Source organism: Pseudopodoces humilis, chromosome 6, assembly GCF_049639895.1.
Source record: "Pseudopodoces humilis isolate 2021_Gansu_Grassland_sample_001 chromosome 6, ASM4963989v1, whole genome shotgun sequence".
NCBI classification, from domain to species: domain Eukaryota; kingdom Metazoa; phylum Chordata; class Aves; order Passeriformes; family Paridae; genus Pseudopodoces; species Pseudopodoces humilis.
Genome location: NC_142205.1, coordinates 54,243,576 through 54,258,037, shown reverse-complemented (window position 1 = coordinate 54,258,037; position 14,462 = coordinate 54,243,576). Strand labels below are relative to the sequence as shown.

Here is a 14,462-nt window from a genome sequence, read left to right as displayed (position 1 = left end):
TAGTTTGTTACCCTTCAGGTTTTCAAGCTGGGGGAAGGGAGGTGGTGGTATGATGTGTGTGATATTTTTTATTTTTTTTTCAAAGGAAAAGTGGAAGTCATCTGTTAAAGAAAAGACTGTTCCTTGTTTTGGTAAGGCTTAAGAGCAGCAGAGACAAAGGATTTTGTCACTGGTACAAAGCAGTGCTTTGTTAAAGGAAAGTGCTCAGATGGAGTTGTGTATATCAATTCAAGTTAGCACATAGTAGTTTTTCCCTCTTCAGGGAAATAATTGGGCTGTGGGTAAAGCCACCAGACTTCACAGAGAATAGAAACTGCTCCAGAAGTGTGTTGTGTTGGGTCAAGTGCTGTTCTCATGCTGCAGTGCTCTGACTCTTAGCTTATAAACTAGACAGCAAATTTTATAGTTTATCCCAATAGCAGTCCTGCTACAGAAACAGGAGTTTGTACACCTCTTGTCTTTTGGCTATATATATATGCTTTATGGCCATCCACCCCCAAAGTACTGCTCTCCTTCCCCACCGCCCTCATCCATGGAGGTCTCCTGGAGGAACTTCTTGGTGGTCCCCATTGCCGCTCCACTTGTCTGAAAGAAAAGAAACAGCAGGGAGCTGTAAGAGCAGAGCTGTTTCATGTTTCATGATGGGAGCTGAGGAGGACTGAAGCTGAGGAGGACTCAAGCACAATCCAAACCTTCAGTGATGGTTCATTGTGCCACAGGGGATTAAGCCAGGAGGCAGTGCCCGGGATGAGGTGTGGGGATGAACCTGGTCCAGGGTCCAGCCCAGACCACCAGGAGATACTGGCAGAGACAGGGCTGGCAGCTGAGCTACAACCCAGGTCCAAGATCCAGCCAGGAGACGGACACAAGGCAAGGATGGGGTGCCCAGAGCCAAGCAGGGCTGTGCCTTCCTGGTGGGTCTCATGGAGATCACTGAGGCCTGTGGGGGTCATAAGGACCTCAAGAGCTGTTGCAGATTGGAGCCCAGGACCCCTGGCAGCTCTTATTGAAGGAGGGTAAGTCTTACATACTTAAATACTTCAATTTATCCATGTGGCCCTAAGGGTCCATTGTGAGGGAGCAGGCCCTTGCCAGCAAACCCCATCAGAGTCATCGCAAAGCCCTCAGATCTCCAGTCTGGGCACAACAGGTATTATCCTGACTAGGAAAGCTGTGTTCATTCCCTGTTTGCTGCCATGCAAATAGGCTGAAATGGGAAATGGAAATGAGGGTATTGTTTGTCCCTCCCCCTTGATTTTTCTTCCCAAATGCATAAGTGCTGTTGCATGTTTCCTCTTCTGGGTAGCGTTCCAGAATAAATACTTGATTTCCCTTTGCTTTATTATTTCTCTTCTGTGTTTTTGTATCAACCACAAAGACTTAATCTGAAACACACACAGGAAAAAGGGAAATTATTGCTACTGTTTTCAGAGGTAATCAGTTTAATGTCAAATTCATGTGGATTTCTTCATAATGAACAGAACAAATTGAGCTCAAATTCAAACAGTGGGAATCTGAGTCAGAGAGGAAAATTAAAATGAAGAACATTAATATCCTGATTTCTAACCCAACCGAGACCTGATTGTTTCCTAAATGAAATCTCCCATCAAATTCCTTCCACCCACCCAAAAATATAATTAAGCTGTGATTTCCAGGTTGAAATCGTATCTGCACTGCGAATTCAGCAGGGACAACTGTGTGTGTTGCAGAATTATTTTCAGGTGGATATATTTTCCTGCATTTTTCAGAAGCAGTTATTTAGAAAACAACAGTAGAAGGTTAAATTATTCCTTTAGTAGGAGATTTTCACTCTGGAAGACAGGAGGTATAGGTTAGCACTGAGACAGTGCAATGAGTCAGGTTTTGGTCACCAAATCTGCCCTTTCTGCTGAGAGATGAGGGCTGCTGGATGTGTCTCAATGTTGCAAGATCAAGAAGTTTCAGTTTAGGTGTCTGCAGGGGTGGTGGGTGCCATGGTGTGGACATAACTGGCCAATACAGCAGTAAAAACAGGGTGGAATTCGGTGTGGTAAAAAGCACAGGCAAACAGGGGAGGAGAGAAAAAAAATTAAAAATAAAGGAGCAGAACTGGATTCCTCAGGGATCTCAAACCCCATCCCTGGTACATTTCAAAGTGCAGTTGCTGCTTATTATAACCCATTTGCCAATGCTGACCCTTTGCTGCCTAGATAAAGCAGAGAACAGGTGGAAATTTGGACAGTGGAAGTGCTACTGTTGTCATGCATCAGCCTTTCTCAAGATGCTTGTTTGCTCCTCGATGGATTAATGTTACCAGTGTGACAGAGAGATTTCTGCTAAATTTATGTTGCATATAAAACAAATAGCAAGCAGCCAAATTCTAGGAGAGGTGGAAGTGCCTCTGCTCATCTTGATAGGATACTCAGAGGACACCACCAAATGTTCTTAACATTCTGTCTACACACTTCTTGCCTACACTGAGTAACACGTATGACTTTTCTCGTGGCTTAAAGATACTAGAGAATAAGTACTTCCTCTGTTTTCTTTCCATTTGTTGTCTTTTTACAGTCAGCAGCAAACAGCGCCCCAGTTTCTCCTGTTAAAGTCAGTCAGCTTTCACGTTGTGTCTTTCAGAGAGATCACTTTAGGGTGCAGGGACTCACTCATTTTAAATTAGTGAGTTGTGGCTAATATGAACATGCTTGTTGGCAGCACTGGTAATGGTCACATTTTCTCCCATTATTTCTTGTTCCTCCTGTGGTTCTAGGGTAAGCAGGTTCAGTGCAGAGAGCTCACAGGATGTCCCAGTGCCTGCAGTTGCTCTCCTTGTTCATGAATGTATCTCTAGGTGCCTAAAGGGAACTCACCAAAATATTCACGGATATAAAAATACACATTATTCTTGGTTTCTGAGCACTTAACAGCTCAAAGAAAATTGGACTAAAGAAAAGTGTCTGTCTTCAGCAGACACTTTGGTCTTGTGAGTACCATCACTGCACAGCTGGGTATGTGGTGCGGAGCAAGAGCCGTGTCTGTTTAACACTGAACACCCCCTGGAGATGCTTTAAAAGCTTTGAGCTCTGTTTTCAGTCATGCTCAGGGCTTGATGGATGTAAATGCAGAGGAATTGTCAAAGCTGAACCTGGGATGGCCCTTGGCAGGGCCAGCAGCCTCAGTGACCATTCAGAGACCATCATCTGTCAACGTGCAAATCTCACTTCTTCATCGTCATTGCTTCACATCTAAAACACAGCACTCTCCCCCTGAACCTGTCCCTTTGTGCAGAGTGCTGAGAGGTGTCAGCACCCAGTGTTGTCTGTGCTGACCATTGCTGAGTTGGCAGGGGCAAGGTGCTGCATGAACCCAAGGGATGCAGCAGTCCTTGCTCTTGAGCATCATCCTTCACATCCCAAAGCCCTTAGTCCTGGGAAATTTACTCTGTGTTTCAAAGGGGTCCATCTGTCCTGGAGCTTGGAGGCCTCTGGTTTAACCACAAACAGCTAAATGTGGCAGCAGTGCCAGTCTCTTCTCTCTCTGGAATATGATTAGATGTTCAGTTTCTATTATTTTTAAGTCAAGGCTGCTACTTGAGAAGGGGAGGGTTTTGAGGTGCTTAAGTGCTCCCTGGTTTTTTGGTGGAAATCAAGGGGTAGGAAGCAGAGTAGAATCCCTGACAGCACTTTGCTGCTAATCCAGAGGCAGCCTGTGGCCTGTTTTCTAGCATCTCATCCAGCCACAGTTGCTTTCATGCTGCAGCTCCTGCTCTTCACTGGGCAGATTGCTGTCCAATGTCCCAGTACCCTGGGTGCTTATATTAATGCTCAAAATTGCAGGGACAGCCTGCAAAAGAAATAGCATAGTCAATTTATAACAGGACTTCAAAACTTTCATTTTACCCACTTCAGGAGGCTGTTCCTTTACCTCCCATCTCACCACCATTGCATTTTCCTAATGACGTTCTTTGGTTTCATCCCCACCCCGCCCTTCTGCTTCTTCTGTTCCCTCTTGTAACTCTTACAGACACACTTACTCTCCCCAGACCCCATGGGTACCCCTTCCTGGGGCCCATTGCCCAGATGGTGGGTGTATTTGGAGGGAGTAATCCACATGCCATTGCATCAGTTCTATCACGAGGGATTGCTGTTTGTAAGCTAGAAATCTCTGCAACCCCATTAAGAAACTGTTGGTTTGGCTAAATGTCAGCAACTGGCCTCAAAAATGACCCATCACAATAATCACATATGAAGTAAAGAGAAGTTCCAGGTAGGTGACAGCAGAGGAATATTTTCTCTTTGTAAGGGAAAGTCATCAGCCTTTTGAACTAGCAGATTTCTTCTGGTGGTTTTTATCTTTTTGGTTTTTTTCCTTCTTTTTCAATCAGCTGTACATTTTATGCTAGAAAAATTGTGATTTTCTGCATCAAGGATCAGAACTTAGGGAGTTTAACTCTTATTTCTGCCTATGTGCAAAATTAATCCCATTGTTGATATTCTCCTAGTTTATTTTGCCTCTCTGCTGCCTGGGACTGAGTTAGCTGAGATTTGTTGCAGCGATTTCAGTGAGTGACATGGCATTCTTCCTTTGGGAGATATTATGAACTGGCTTTGATTTTAGGATTGACAGCCATATAATTGGAAGTTCAGTCATTAGGTGGATCAGCTTTAAAGAAGAAAAGTGAGGGCAAGGCAATTTCTGAAATCAGAGCAGGCTTTGGGGCATATTAGATCTGGCAGAGTATTGCTGCAGAGCAGTCTTAATATGACTGTGAAGGAAGAAGGAAGAAAGCAAAGCTGCTTTTATAGATTCCTGTAAGCATGGTCCAATTTTCACCACAGGCAGGGCTCTCTGTGCATCTTGGGTAAAGCCTCAGGTTTACTAAGAAATAATCATAAACAGGAACAATTAGGGATAGTGCATGTTCATATAGTTGGGATACAATGTGGTATAAACCCTTTTAAGGGGTAGTGGTGGTATAAAGAAATGTCGCACCCTAGGAGAATGTTTCTGCTCCAGACAGTGAAAAAGTAATTAATGAGTGAGTAAATACTTATAGATCAATGTGGCCTAGCTGTGTGTTTTGAACATGGCCTGCAGATTGTAATCCAGCAGAGGTTTGTCATCTGAAATCATTGCCAAAGAAAGAAAGGGGGAAAAAAAGGGGCAAAGAAATACTTTCACTCCCCTGTCTCTGCATAAGAGCAAATGATGTTTCATGTGGCAGAATATGGCCCAGAGCTTAACAACCTCATTTGCTGAAACTCCATTTCACTGCAGTCAGTATTAATAGCTTCACAATGAATAGATTAGATGCTGCAAGTGACAACAAACCTACTTGAGAGAAATTTAATAGGGAAGCTTATTGAAGTTTATTAACTGAATCCTGTTGGCTATTATAACAACAGAGCTCGATAAATCTAAATGTCAGAGCATTCGTTGGAAGAACTTGGAAAAATGCTGAAAATACCTGTTGTCCTCCAGCAAGTATGTGTGATTTTGCTTGTCATAGTTGCATTTATTGTTAGAACAAATTGTGAACACATGGAAGACCAGGATTCATTTAATACTTGAAAGCTCTACCTGTAGAAAGAAACACTATGGAATGCTGGTAAGAAAAGTCTCAAAGAAAACTAGGGCCTTGACTCCTAAAAACCTACTTTTGGTTCCCTGGGAGCAAAATGAAGCAAGTTAATACTGAGTGAAGTATAAAAGCAGCCAGAATTTACAAACTGAAATCAGTACAGAGGGGCTATTCAGTGACATTCAAGTCTGAGCTATTTACGACACTTAGGGTAAGGCAGCGTGTGTTATGGCATTGTTTTAATGGACACTTAGAGGAAAATGGAGCTCTTATCACATCATTCATGTCCAAGCTAAACCATGTTCCCTGATAGCTCAGGAACTGTTCTACCTTTGGGGAATGGTCTGTGTTCTTCCTGGCTGTCACTTGTCCCTGCAGAGTAGTCTGAAGTCAAGCACATGACATGCAAGAAGCTGAGGGACCTGCTTCATGGTGAATATGAACCACAAGATAAGTTGGGTGCTTAAGGAATCAGAGCAGGCAGGAGTACAGCACTGCGCCCTTACCTTGCAGAAAGGGAGCTGCATTGCTGGCAAAATAGGGAGGAAACAGGATTGAAATTTATTGAAAACATAGCATATTTTCTTCTGAAACAAACAAAGAAAGCCCAAGAAAATCTACATTTTGGAATTGCTGGGTCAGAGGCAGTGAAACATTTTGTTATGACTCAGATGTGCTTTTTCTAAACTATTTCTGTTTCTACTCTAATAAAAAGTTAAAATAATATGAAAAAGTCAAATCAGCTTTCATACCAGCCACTCTTCTGGAACAAAAAGTGAAAACATTTAATTTGGAAAATACTGATTTTGTATGTACATTTTTAAAATATTGAATGGTTCATCCAATTAAATTTGTAAGCTGGTCCATTCTCCTGTCTCAGCAAAACTGCTCTTCTGTCACATCTGCTGGGCAGTGGGGGAATCTCTCCAATCCATTGCTAAAATACACATACCAAAAATATTTTGGTATGCAATTGAGAAGACCAGAAGTCAAAGAAGATACATGGTGGTGGTGTTGCCTGTGCAGACAGATGATCCCAGTTAAAGCAGTGCTGCTCAAGCTCTTTCAGCCAGGCAGAGCCATGGGGAGTGACAGTATTATTCAGAAAATCTGGAGGAGCAGTTGAATCCATTTCCTTTCCAGCTGGGTAGACCATGGAGATGATTCAAGGTAACTTGTGTGCCTTTGTCAGCCAGCTGCCCACGAGAAATTATTTTTGAATTTTATTCCTGAATGATGCAGTCTAGAGTCTAGCAACATGTGCTTGTCATCATAATTTTCATACTTTGCTTTCAGTGGGTGAAGAAACCATACTTGTGTTTAACAAGGTGCAGTTTTCCCATACAGTCATTACACAAATCTTCCAAAAAATTACCGCTACATTCAGTGCTGTATGCATCAAGGACATCAATTTCTACCTTAGAAAGGAAAGAAAAAGGCTCCATTTGGTTGCATACGGTCATTAAAATAATACCTCACAGAAATCAGCTAAGTGTAGCTGTCTGATTCCTTTGTGTCTGGTTACAGTGACGTTAAAAATTTGGGGATTTTCGTCTTCTTTTTTCTGTTTGGTTTTCCTAACAGTTTCTCCCAGATTGCAAGTCAAAAGTGCAACCCTCCAGATGTCCCCCTGCACCCTGAGCACAGGCCACGGTTTCTCCTGGCCTTTTGAATCCAGTATGGCTGGATCTGTGGTGCTTGAATCATAAGGAGGATCACTGAAGCTGTGAGAGGGGCAGGAGCATCTGCATGTTACCCAGTGAATGTTTGCCTTCTGAAAGACCATTATTTCTTTCTCCTTGTGATCACACCCTGCAAATCCTTCACTTGAGGAAATCTAGTATCAGGAAGCCTTGACCTGGGCACTGGCTTTTCCAGAAACCCAAATTTGAATGTAATTTTGGATATTAGAGCTGACCTGGTAGCTGTGTTTTGCTCTGAACTTAGGTTGAATACCAGTGGAAACAAGGAGACATGGGACTGTTGTTGTACCAGTATGGTTGCAGGGAGTATTTTTGTAGAGGTTTGAGTTCTGCTCTTAAACGTTTGCTGCTTGTGATGATATCATCATGCTGTAAAAGGTGAACCTGTGGGTTTGAACCCATCTTTTTTCCAACCCCAAATTCATGCTCCCACACGTACACGATAGGGGTTTGGAAACAGAATGCATTTCCTTTCAGTAGGGTGCCTTTGAGTAGCAGAACTGAAGGAACTGAAGGTGATTCAGCACAGCTGGATAGAAGGCAGTTCCCCTAACTAACTGAAGAATGGTGGCTGTGTGCTGGGCTTAGGTAGTTTAGCAGATGGCAGAGGAGGGATTTGTGTAGGGGCTGCTATTGCGGGAATGTAGGAAAGCAAGGTTGACACACAGCTGTGGCGTTTGCTGGGAGAAATCTGTGTTGCACCACAGATGCTGAGAGCCAAGGATCCAGCAGTAAGTGAATAAATAAAAGTAAGTGATGATAACTGCTGCCTGCTGAGGGTATTAGGCACAATGCCAATGCCAGGCCAGACAGCTGCCAAGGGTCCTGTCTCAAGAGTGCTCCCACAGGGAGGAGATTCCAGGTGGTCGACAGGCACTTGCAGCCCTGATCTTTCTGGTTTTTGGGCCCCTGGACATGCACTGACCTTTGTAATTGCAGCCCCAGTGATGCACACCCACACACAGGACTGCAGAATAACCCTCCTTGCTGTCTCCCATGGTGTTTTGGGAGAGCATGCTGCTGTGATCTCATGCTTACTTTATTGGGGTTTTGTTGGCTTTGTTACCAAGGCCATTTTCCTGCAAATGAGGTCATAGTTCCGTAGTCTACCTTTTCCTTCTGCTCCTGCCTCATCTGCAGACCTAATCTGCTCTTCCTAATAGTCCTGTTGGTTGCTATAGCAATGATAAAGTGGTATGAAAAAGCCAGGATGATACTTAAATGTATGGCTGGTATCACATTTTTCTTTCTTTCTCCTGGGAAAAAGAAGCCAAATAATGAGGGATTTGTTGGGGTTTTTTTTATTTATTTTGGGGTTTGTTTGTGTATTACTGTTTTATCAAAAGCTTTAACTGTGGGCTTTTTGGACCCTGGATGCAATCTCTCAGCACCCTTTTAGGCTGGGAATTTTGCAACTCAAGAGGAGTTAGTAAGAAACAAGAGACCAAATTTATGAATACAGGGTACATATAATTTTGTATTTAAGATGCCAAAGTTACATGTAATGTGTCATGCAGAGAGTATGAAGTTTGCCGGCTCACCATGACAGAAACCTACTTCAGAGTGCTTAGGGCCCAGTTGGGTCCCTGAAAGCATTGAAAGATATCTGAACATGTTAGTAGAGGGTTTGTTTTGGATTTCCACCAGGACTTACTCAGCACTGCCATTGAAAGTGGCATTTTGAAGAGTAAATTAAAAAAATCCTGATGAAATCAAGGGAGAGGAAAGTAGAAAATGGAGTATTTTTGCTCAGTTGCTGCATACAGGAATGGGTGGCTGTAGTACCAAGCCCTGTCTTTTACACACCCAAGAGCAGAAATTAGCTACTTATTCTGTGTTTTCAACCTTTTTTGCCAAGTCTGTAGTCAGAATCACAGATCTGTATTAAAAGTTGTCTGAGAGCACCATATTTTTGTGAATTCAGCTCATCCCAGAGCCCACCAAGCTGGCAAATGTAGGCGAGCAAAACCTACATTTAAGTGCTTACACAGGTTGATCCCTTCTTTCTTGTCACAGTCTGAGAGCATCCCTCATGCAAAACAGCTTTTCCTGCCCAGCCATGGTGGGATCATCTTGTTCCTGCCTGCTGGGGTTCACTAGACAAGATCAGGCTGCGGATATATTGAGTGAGATGCTCTTTATGGCAGCTGGCATTTAAAGATGCCGCAAGCTAAAGTGCTCAAAAGCCCACCGTGGGTATATATTTCATATCAATTCTCATAGGAACTGAGTAGGACATTGGGTTAAATCTCAAATGGGAGGATTATATCACTTCTGAGTTTATGGTTGGCATTAACTCTGGACATTCTCATTACTTGTATAAAAGTGAGTCCCTTTTTGAATCTTTTATGGCCTGACTTGATTAAAAGTGGGATGAAAGCAGAAACAATTTTAATGGCCTTAGTGCTCACTGGTATAAAACTAGTGCAAGAAGAGAAATGGTTCCTACAGTCCCTCATCCCAGATGCATGTGAGATTGAGAGAAAACACATTACCACAAAGAAAGAATTGACTCATTTACCTATTAGTTACATTCAAGGTTACTTAGTTAAGCGTTCATGTAATGTTTTCTTACAGGAGACAGCTTTGTTTCCTTATTTTCAAACACAGCAGCTCATCTTGCTTTCCATCAGCATAGACAAAAATATCAGGTGAGAGAAAACAAGTCTTTTTTTTCCAGCTGCATGTGTCGAGGAGCCTCCCTGGCATGCAGCCCCCATACAACTCTGCCTTCTACTTTGTCCTGTGCTCAAAAGACCGATTAAATGATCCGCTAATGCCATACGCCTGGGGCTGGGAGCTGCTGGGGGATGATGGGGGAGAGGCAAGAAACAGCCTGCTCTCTCCTCTACCTGCAAAAAAACGGGGAAATACCATCCCAGGCCCGCATACAAGCACGGCAAGAGGCAGCCTCCACCTAGCCTGAGGTTTGGCCAGTTTTTGCCTTTCTGTAAATAACTAGTAGGTGTGAGCTTTCTGAGGACTTGGCTGCTAAGGGGATTTGTACTAGCCAGAGGCCCTCAGGGCTTATATATCCTCAGCAACTCCATCCAAAGAGACTGTACCCAGTGCCCTACATACAAAGATAGCCTTCACCTCAGCACGGGGCCACCTCACCTAAAAGAGGCAAATGGGTTCTCCATGCCTCAGACACCGGTAAAAACATTTCTGAAAGGGTTACTGGTTTTGAGAACTGGCTTTTCAGTCACTTCTTCAGGTTGAGGCTGTCAGATGTTGGTGACAGCCAGGTCACCTGAGCCCTCTGACAGTGCTGTCCTAACTAGCTCTAGCTGCCCCAGCAGTGACTTACTTTCCTGGTAGAAAGGTTTTGTCTTTACAGTTTAGTCCTGGCCTTAAAAGCCATGGTCATCCCTCCTGATGGATGACCAAAATGGCCCTGAAGGGCAAGTCTTTATTTGGTCATGTCTCTGGAGATTAGAAGAGGTTCAGAGCCAGGGCTTAAGGGTTTTTCATTCTGTAGGTCAGCTAAAGGGTAGGGAGAGACTTTGCTTCCTGGGTTGATGCCTGCAATAGGAATTGAGGTAGGTCTTGGCAGGCACCTGCCAAGCCGTGATGATCCCAAAGAGCACATGTCCAGAGGCTGCGTCTCCAAGGAATAAACCAAAGAGAAAAGGACAACTGCTGGCTGAGTGCTTGGAAACAGCAGCAAAGAGGTGTGGGAATGGGGAAACAAGGTGTTTGTGGGGCACACAGAGAGCCTTTAGACACGCACTTCGTGGCCACTCTCATTCCTGATAGAAATGCCTGACGGAGATGTAGTGCTCTCACCTTCCAGGATGGATTCAGGTGGTTGTGGATGTTCTTGATGGTGGCATCAGAGAAGTAGCTGAAGTGAAACTTGCCCTCTTAGACATAAGAAACAGCTGTCTGAGAACTGCTGAGAGCCTTTGGAGAGGCTGCATTCTCCATCCTTTCTCTTGAATTATGCTTTTTTGATTTAAATGTGTTGTGAAGGACCGGTAAAAGAGATCCTAGCACATAGTGGGAGTTGAATGTGCTATTGTCTGTTAGTCATTATATATATATATATATATATTTATTTTTTTTTTATTCATTTGGCACTTTCCGGAGAGTTTTTCCCCCCACATTGTGTAGGCTGCCATCTTCCTTTCTTTCTTTGTAGCAAGCATGTGGGCGCAGCCTTGCTTACACTCCGAGCAACTGGGGAACCACCATAAATGTAGCTTATCCGCTTTCTGATACATTTTCTTTTGCGTTGGTTTGGATTTGTGCATCGTCAGTAACATCTGTTCTGCTTTAGTGGCATACAGTTTTCCGAGTCTAATTAGCTGGCTGCTTGTAATCAGGACTATTTCAACTGTTGTCATTCTGAATGTTCTTTTTCCCTTTTTTTTAATACCACATTTGCCTGATTGACCTTTTTTGTTGTTTTTTTTCTCTGTCTTTCTATCGGGCTGCTCCAGGAGCCATGGCTAATCATCTTATAACCAATGCTCTGCTTCGTCCTCATGGCACTAACAACCCTTATAATACATTGCTCGGGGAATCGGCGGTCTATAACAACCCTTCTGTCAGCATGTACAACGCACAAGGTGTGCTGGAGTTTCTCTCTAATTTTTCTAGTGAGAATTCCATTTTCTGTGGCTTATTTTGGCCCATTTCTTTCTTTTTTTTCTTCCTTTTTCTTTTTTCTCTCCCCACGCACACACACTTTTTTTTTTTTTTTGGAACTGGGCACGAAAAAAAGATCCCCTCCCCTTCCTTTCATTTCAGTGCATCTTTCCATCTTCCAGATGCTATTTTTCCATGAGCGATCCAATTCACTTTGAAAGACTCTTGTTAGTTTTACTCAAAGCATTCATAGTGTTTTGATTTTGTTGTTTTTTTTTTTTAATTCAGTCTCCTTGCTTTTGTATTGCTTTGGACTTGTGTGTGTGTGTGTGTGTGTGTGTGTGTGTGTGTGCGCGCATGTTTTGTCGGCCACATCCATTCCTCTCTTTGTTGTCAGCTCATTTCCTTGTTAAACCATTCATTTCAGAAACAGGAACACCGCTGAAGGTAAGTGAAGCTAAACTGGCCTTTGCTACCAAAGCTGCTCTCATTTGAAATGGCCTAGAGAAATGTGGTCAGCAGTGCACTGGTTTGCACGGGGAGTAAAATGCAAAATAAAACAAAACTGCCCTTGATCTCCAAGAAAAATGACAGTTGAAGCAAGAAGCGTAGGCTAGCTTCAAAGAGCAGAGCTGAGATAAGAAATGTTTTGCCGTTTGCATTTATACATTTTATCTGTGCAACTAGGGGGAAAAAAACAGTAGAAAAAAGGTGTAGTAAATCTAGATAATCTTTGATATCCTCCTTTTGGCAACAGGTAAGAGACAGGCAGAGTCAGTTGTACCTAATGGAGGTTTCTGCTATGGAAATCACTCTCTTGTCACCTACATGTTTGTCTCTGCTCTGGCTTCTGTGGGAAGGGACACTGTTTGTAAGCTGATGTCCTGGTGCTTCTGTGAGACAGATGTGTTTAAGCAGGGCCTGAGGATGAGATGGGGAGTGTGGAGCTCTGAAAGTTCCTGTCTCTTGGCTCCATCCTGCTCTGCCCCTTCCATGGGAATTTTTTTTTTTTTTGTTCTTATTTGTAAGGTGGCTGAATCACTGCAGAATCAATGCAGAATGCACTGCATTCCAGTGCAAGTGTGCCAGCACTCTGTCAGCTGTCCACTCTCAATGAAGGCATCACTTCCCAGTAAAGGATATCCAAGAGAGGGAAAATAATGATGGTTATAATGCAAGCAGGAAAGCTCCCTTTGTACTCTATGGCAGCATGTTGTTTATGACAGAAATAAATGTTGAACTGTGTCAGGAGGGTATTTGCATTCAAAGCACAAGGAGAGCACACGTGTTTAACCTTTTTGCTGTTTATTAATTTCCTAAACTATGCTAACTTTGTGCGATAAATTTGCTTCCAAGAATGCTTTTCTTAAAAAGGGCTACTGTTAAACATTAAATGCTCTGAATTTTAAGAATTTCAGTGTACTGCAAATGTTGAAATGAGCTTTGATGTCCTGACTAGTTTCTTGCATGATAACCTTGAGGTGTGGGAGTCTTTTAAATCAAATGGCAACAGGTAATCCTGGGTCAGCATTTGCCTTAAGAGGAGTCCTGATGTTCAGGTCTGGGTGCTTCAACTGAACCCAGGTGATTTGGGCAGAAATGTGTTGTTACATGTATTTTAATAATTTTGTGTTCTTCAGATTTTTAATACTAGAATCTGGTACAGCTAACAGAATGTTTCTCCGCAAAAATAGCATAATTTTTTTTGCAAGTGCTATTCTGTTCAACACAGGTAGATAAGTAACAGAGAAACCTATAGAGGCTTCCTCTCTGGGAGGTGAAAAAAGAGAACGGGACCAGTACTGGTCCCATTTAAGCTCCTGGAGCTTTGCAAATGACTTCAGAGGGAGCAGAACCCAACCCATTATTTTCAGGAGGCTGCAAGTTAATTAATGACCACAGAACTGGTATAGCTCTTAGTTTTCAAACTGGTTAGGTCCCTGGATAATTACTAACTGTGAATATTAGGAGATCCCATGTCAGAAATGAAGGGTAGCAAAACCAACCAGGCCTAGTGGTCTTGGTGGCCCTTTGGGGTTTATAGATGCTGCACCAAGCAGGAATGCTAAAGCCAGGAGAGTGCATTGTAAAAGTAGATGCTGTCATCATCTCTGGGTGTGCCTTGGCTGTGGTTGGCATGCAGTGAGGCATTGTTAGCTAACATCATCCAGCTAACTCATTCCACATCACTAAGGCTGTCATTTTTTTTGCACCTTCATGTACCACTTCTGGTGCTGGCCGTGGATGGGGCAGGACACCTAAGGAAAGAAGGACTGATCTGATCCACCTGTTTATTTTCATCTCTCAGTTACGTCTTTTAAAAGATCATTGCTGCCATATCTGAGGTAGACAATCACCAGGGGCAGGATGTCCTAAAAATTACCCTTGGAAAGAGGTGCGGAATCAGACCCTAAAAGGCCAAAATCCCACGTTCCAGTGGCATAAGTGATTCCTTGATAGGACACAGCATGTAGAGGAAGGAGGTGGTAGGTGAGGGGCTGAGTGCTCACTGTCACTGGAAGCTGAGTGACATACACTGACTCAGTCTCTCCAAAGCAGGAAAAAATCCCAACACCTTTTGTCAGAACTAATTTTGAGAGAAGGCATTC

General features: G+C 43.2%; 1 protein-coding gene across 16 annotated transcripts in view; it reads left to right on the top strand.

Moving 5' to 3' along the window:
• The window catches only part of ADGRL3 (adhesion G protein-coupled receptor L3), a 486,649-nt gene that overhangs the window by 459,724 nt on the left and 12,463 nt on the right, over positions 1-14,462 (top strand). For 12 of the 16 annotated variants that reach the window (XM_088056043.1, XM_088056046.1, XM_088056042.1 and 9 more), the window contains one exon: positions 11,706-11,834. The exons of the other annotated variants lie outside the window; for them this stretch is intronic. In XM_088056043.1, the coding sequence (XP_087912169.1) occupies positions 11,706-11,834 (129 nt within the window). The remainder of the gene's footprint in view (positions 1-11,705; positions 11,835-14,462) is intronic. 16 annotated transcript variants of the gene reach the window in all.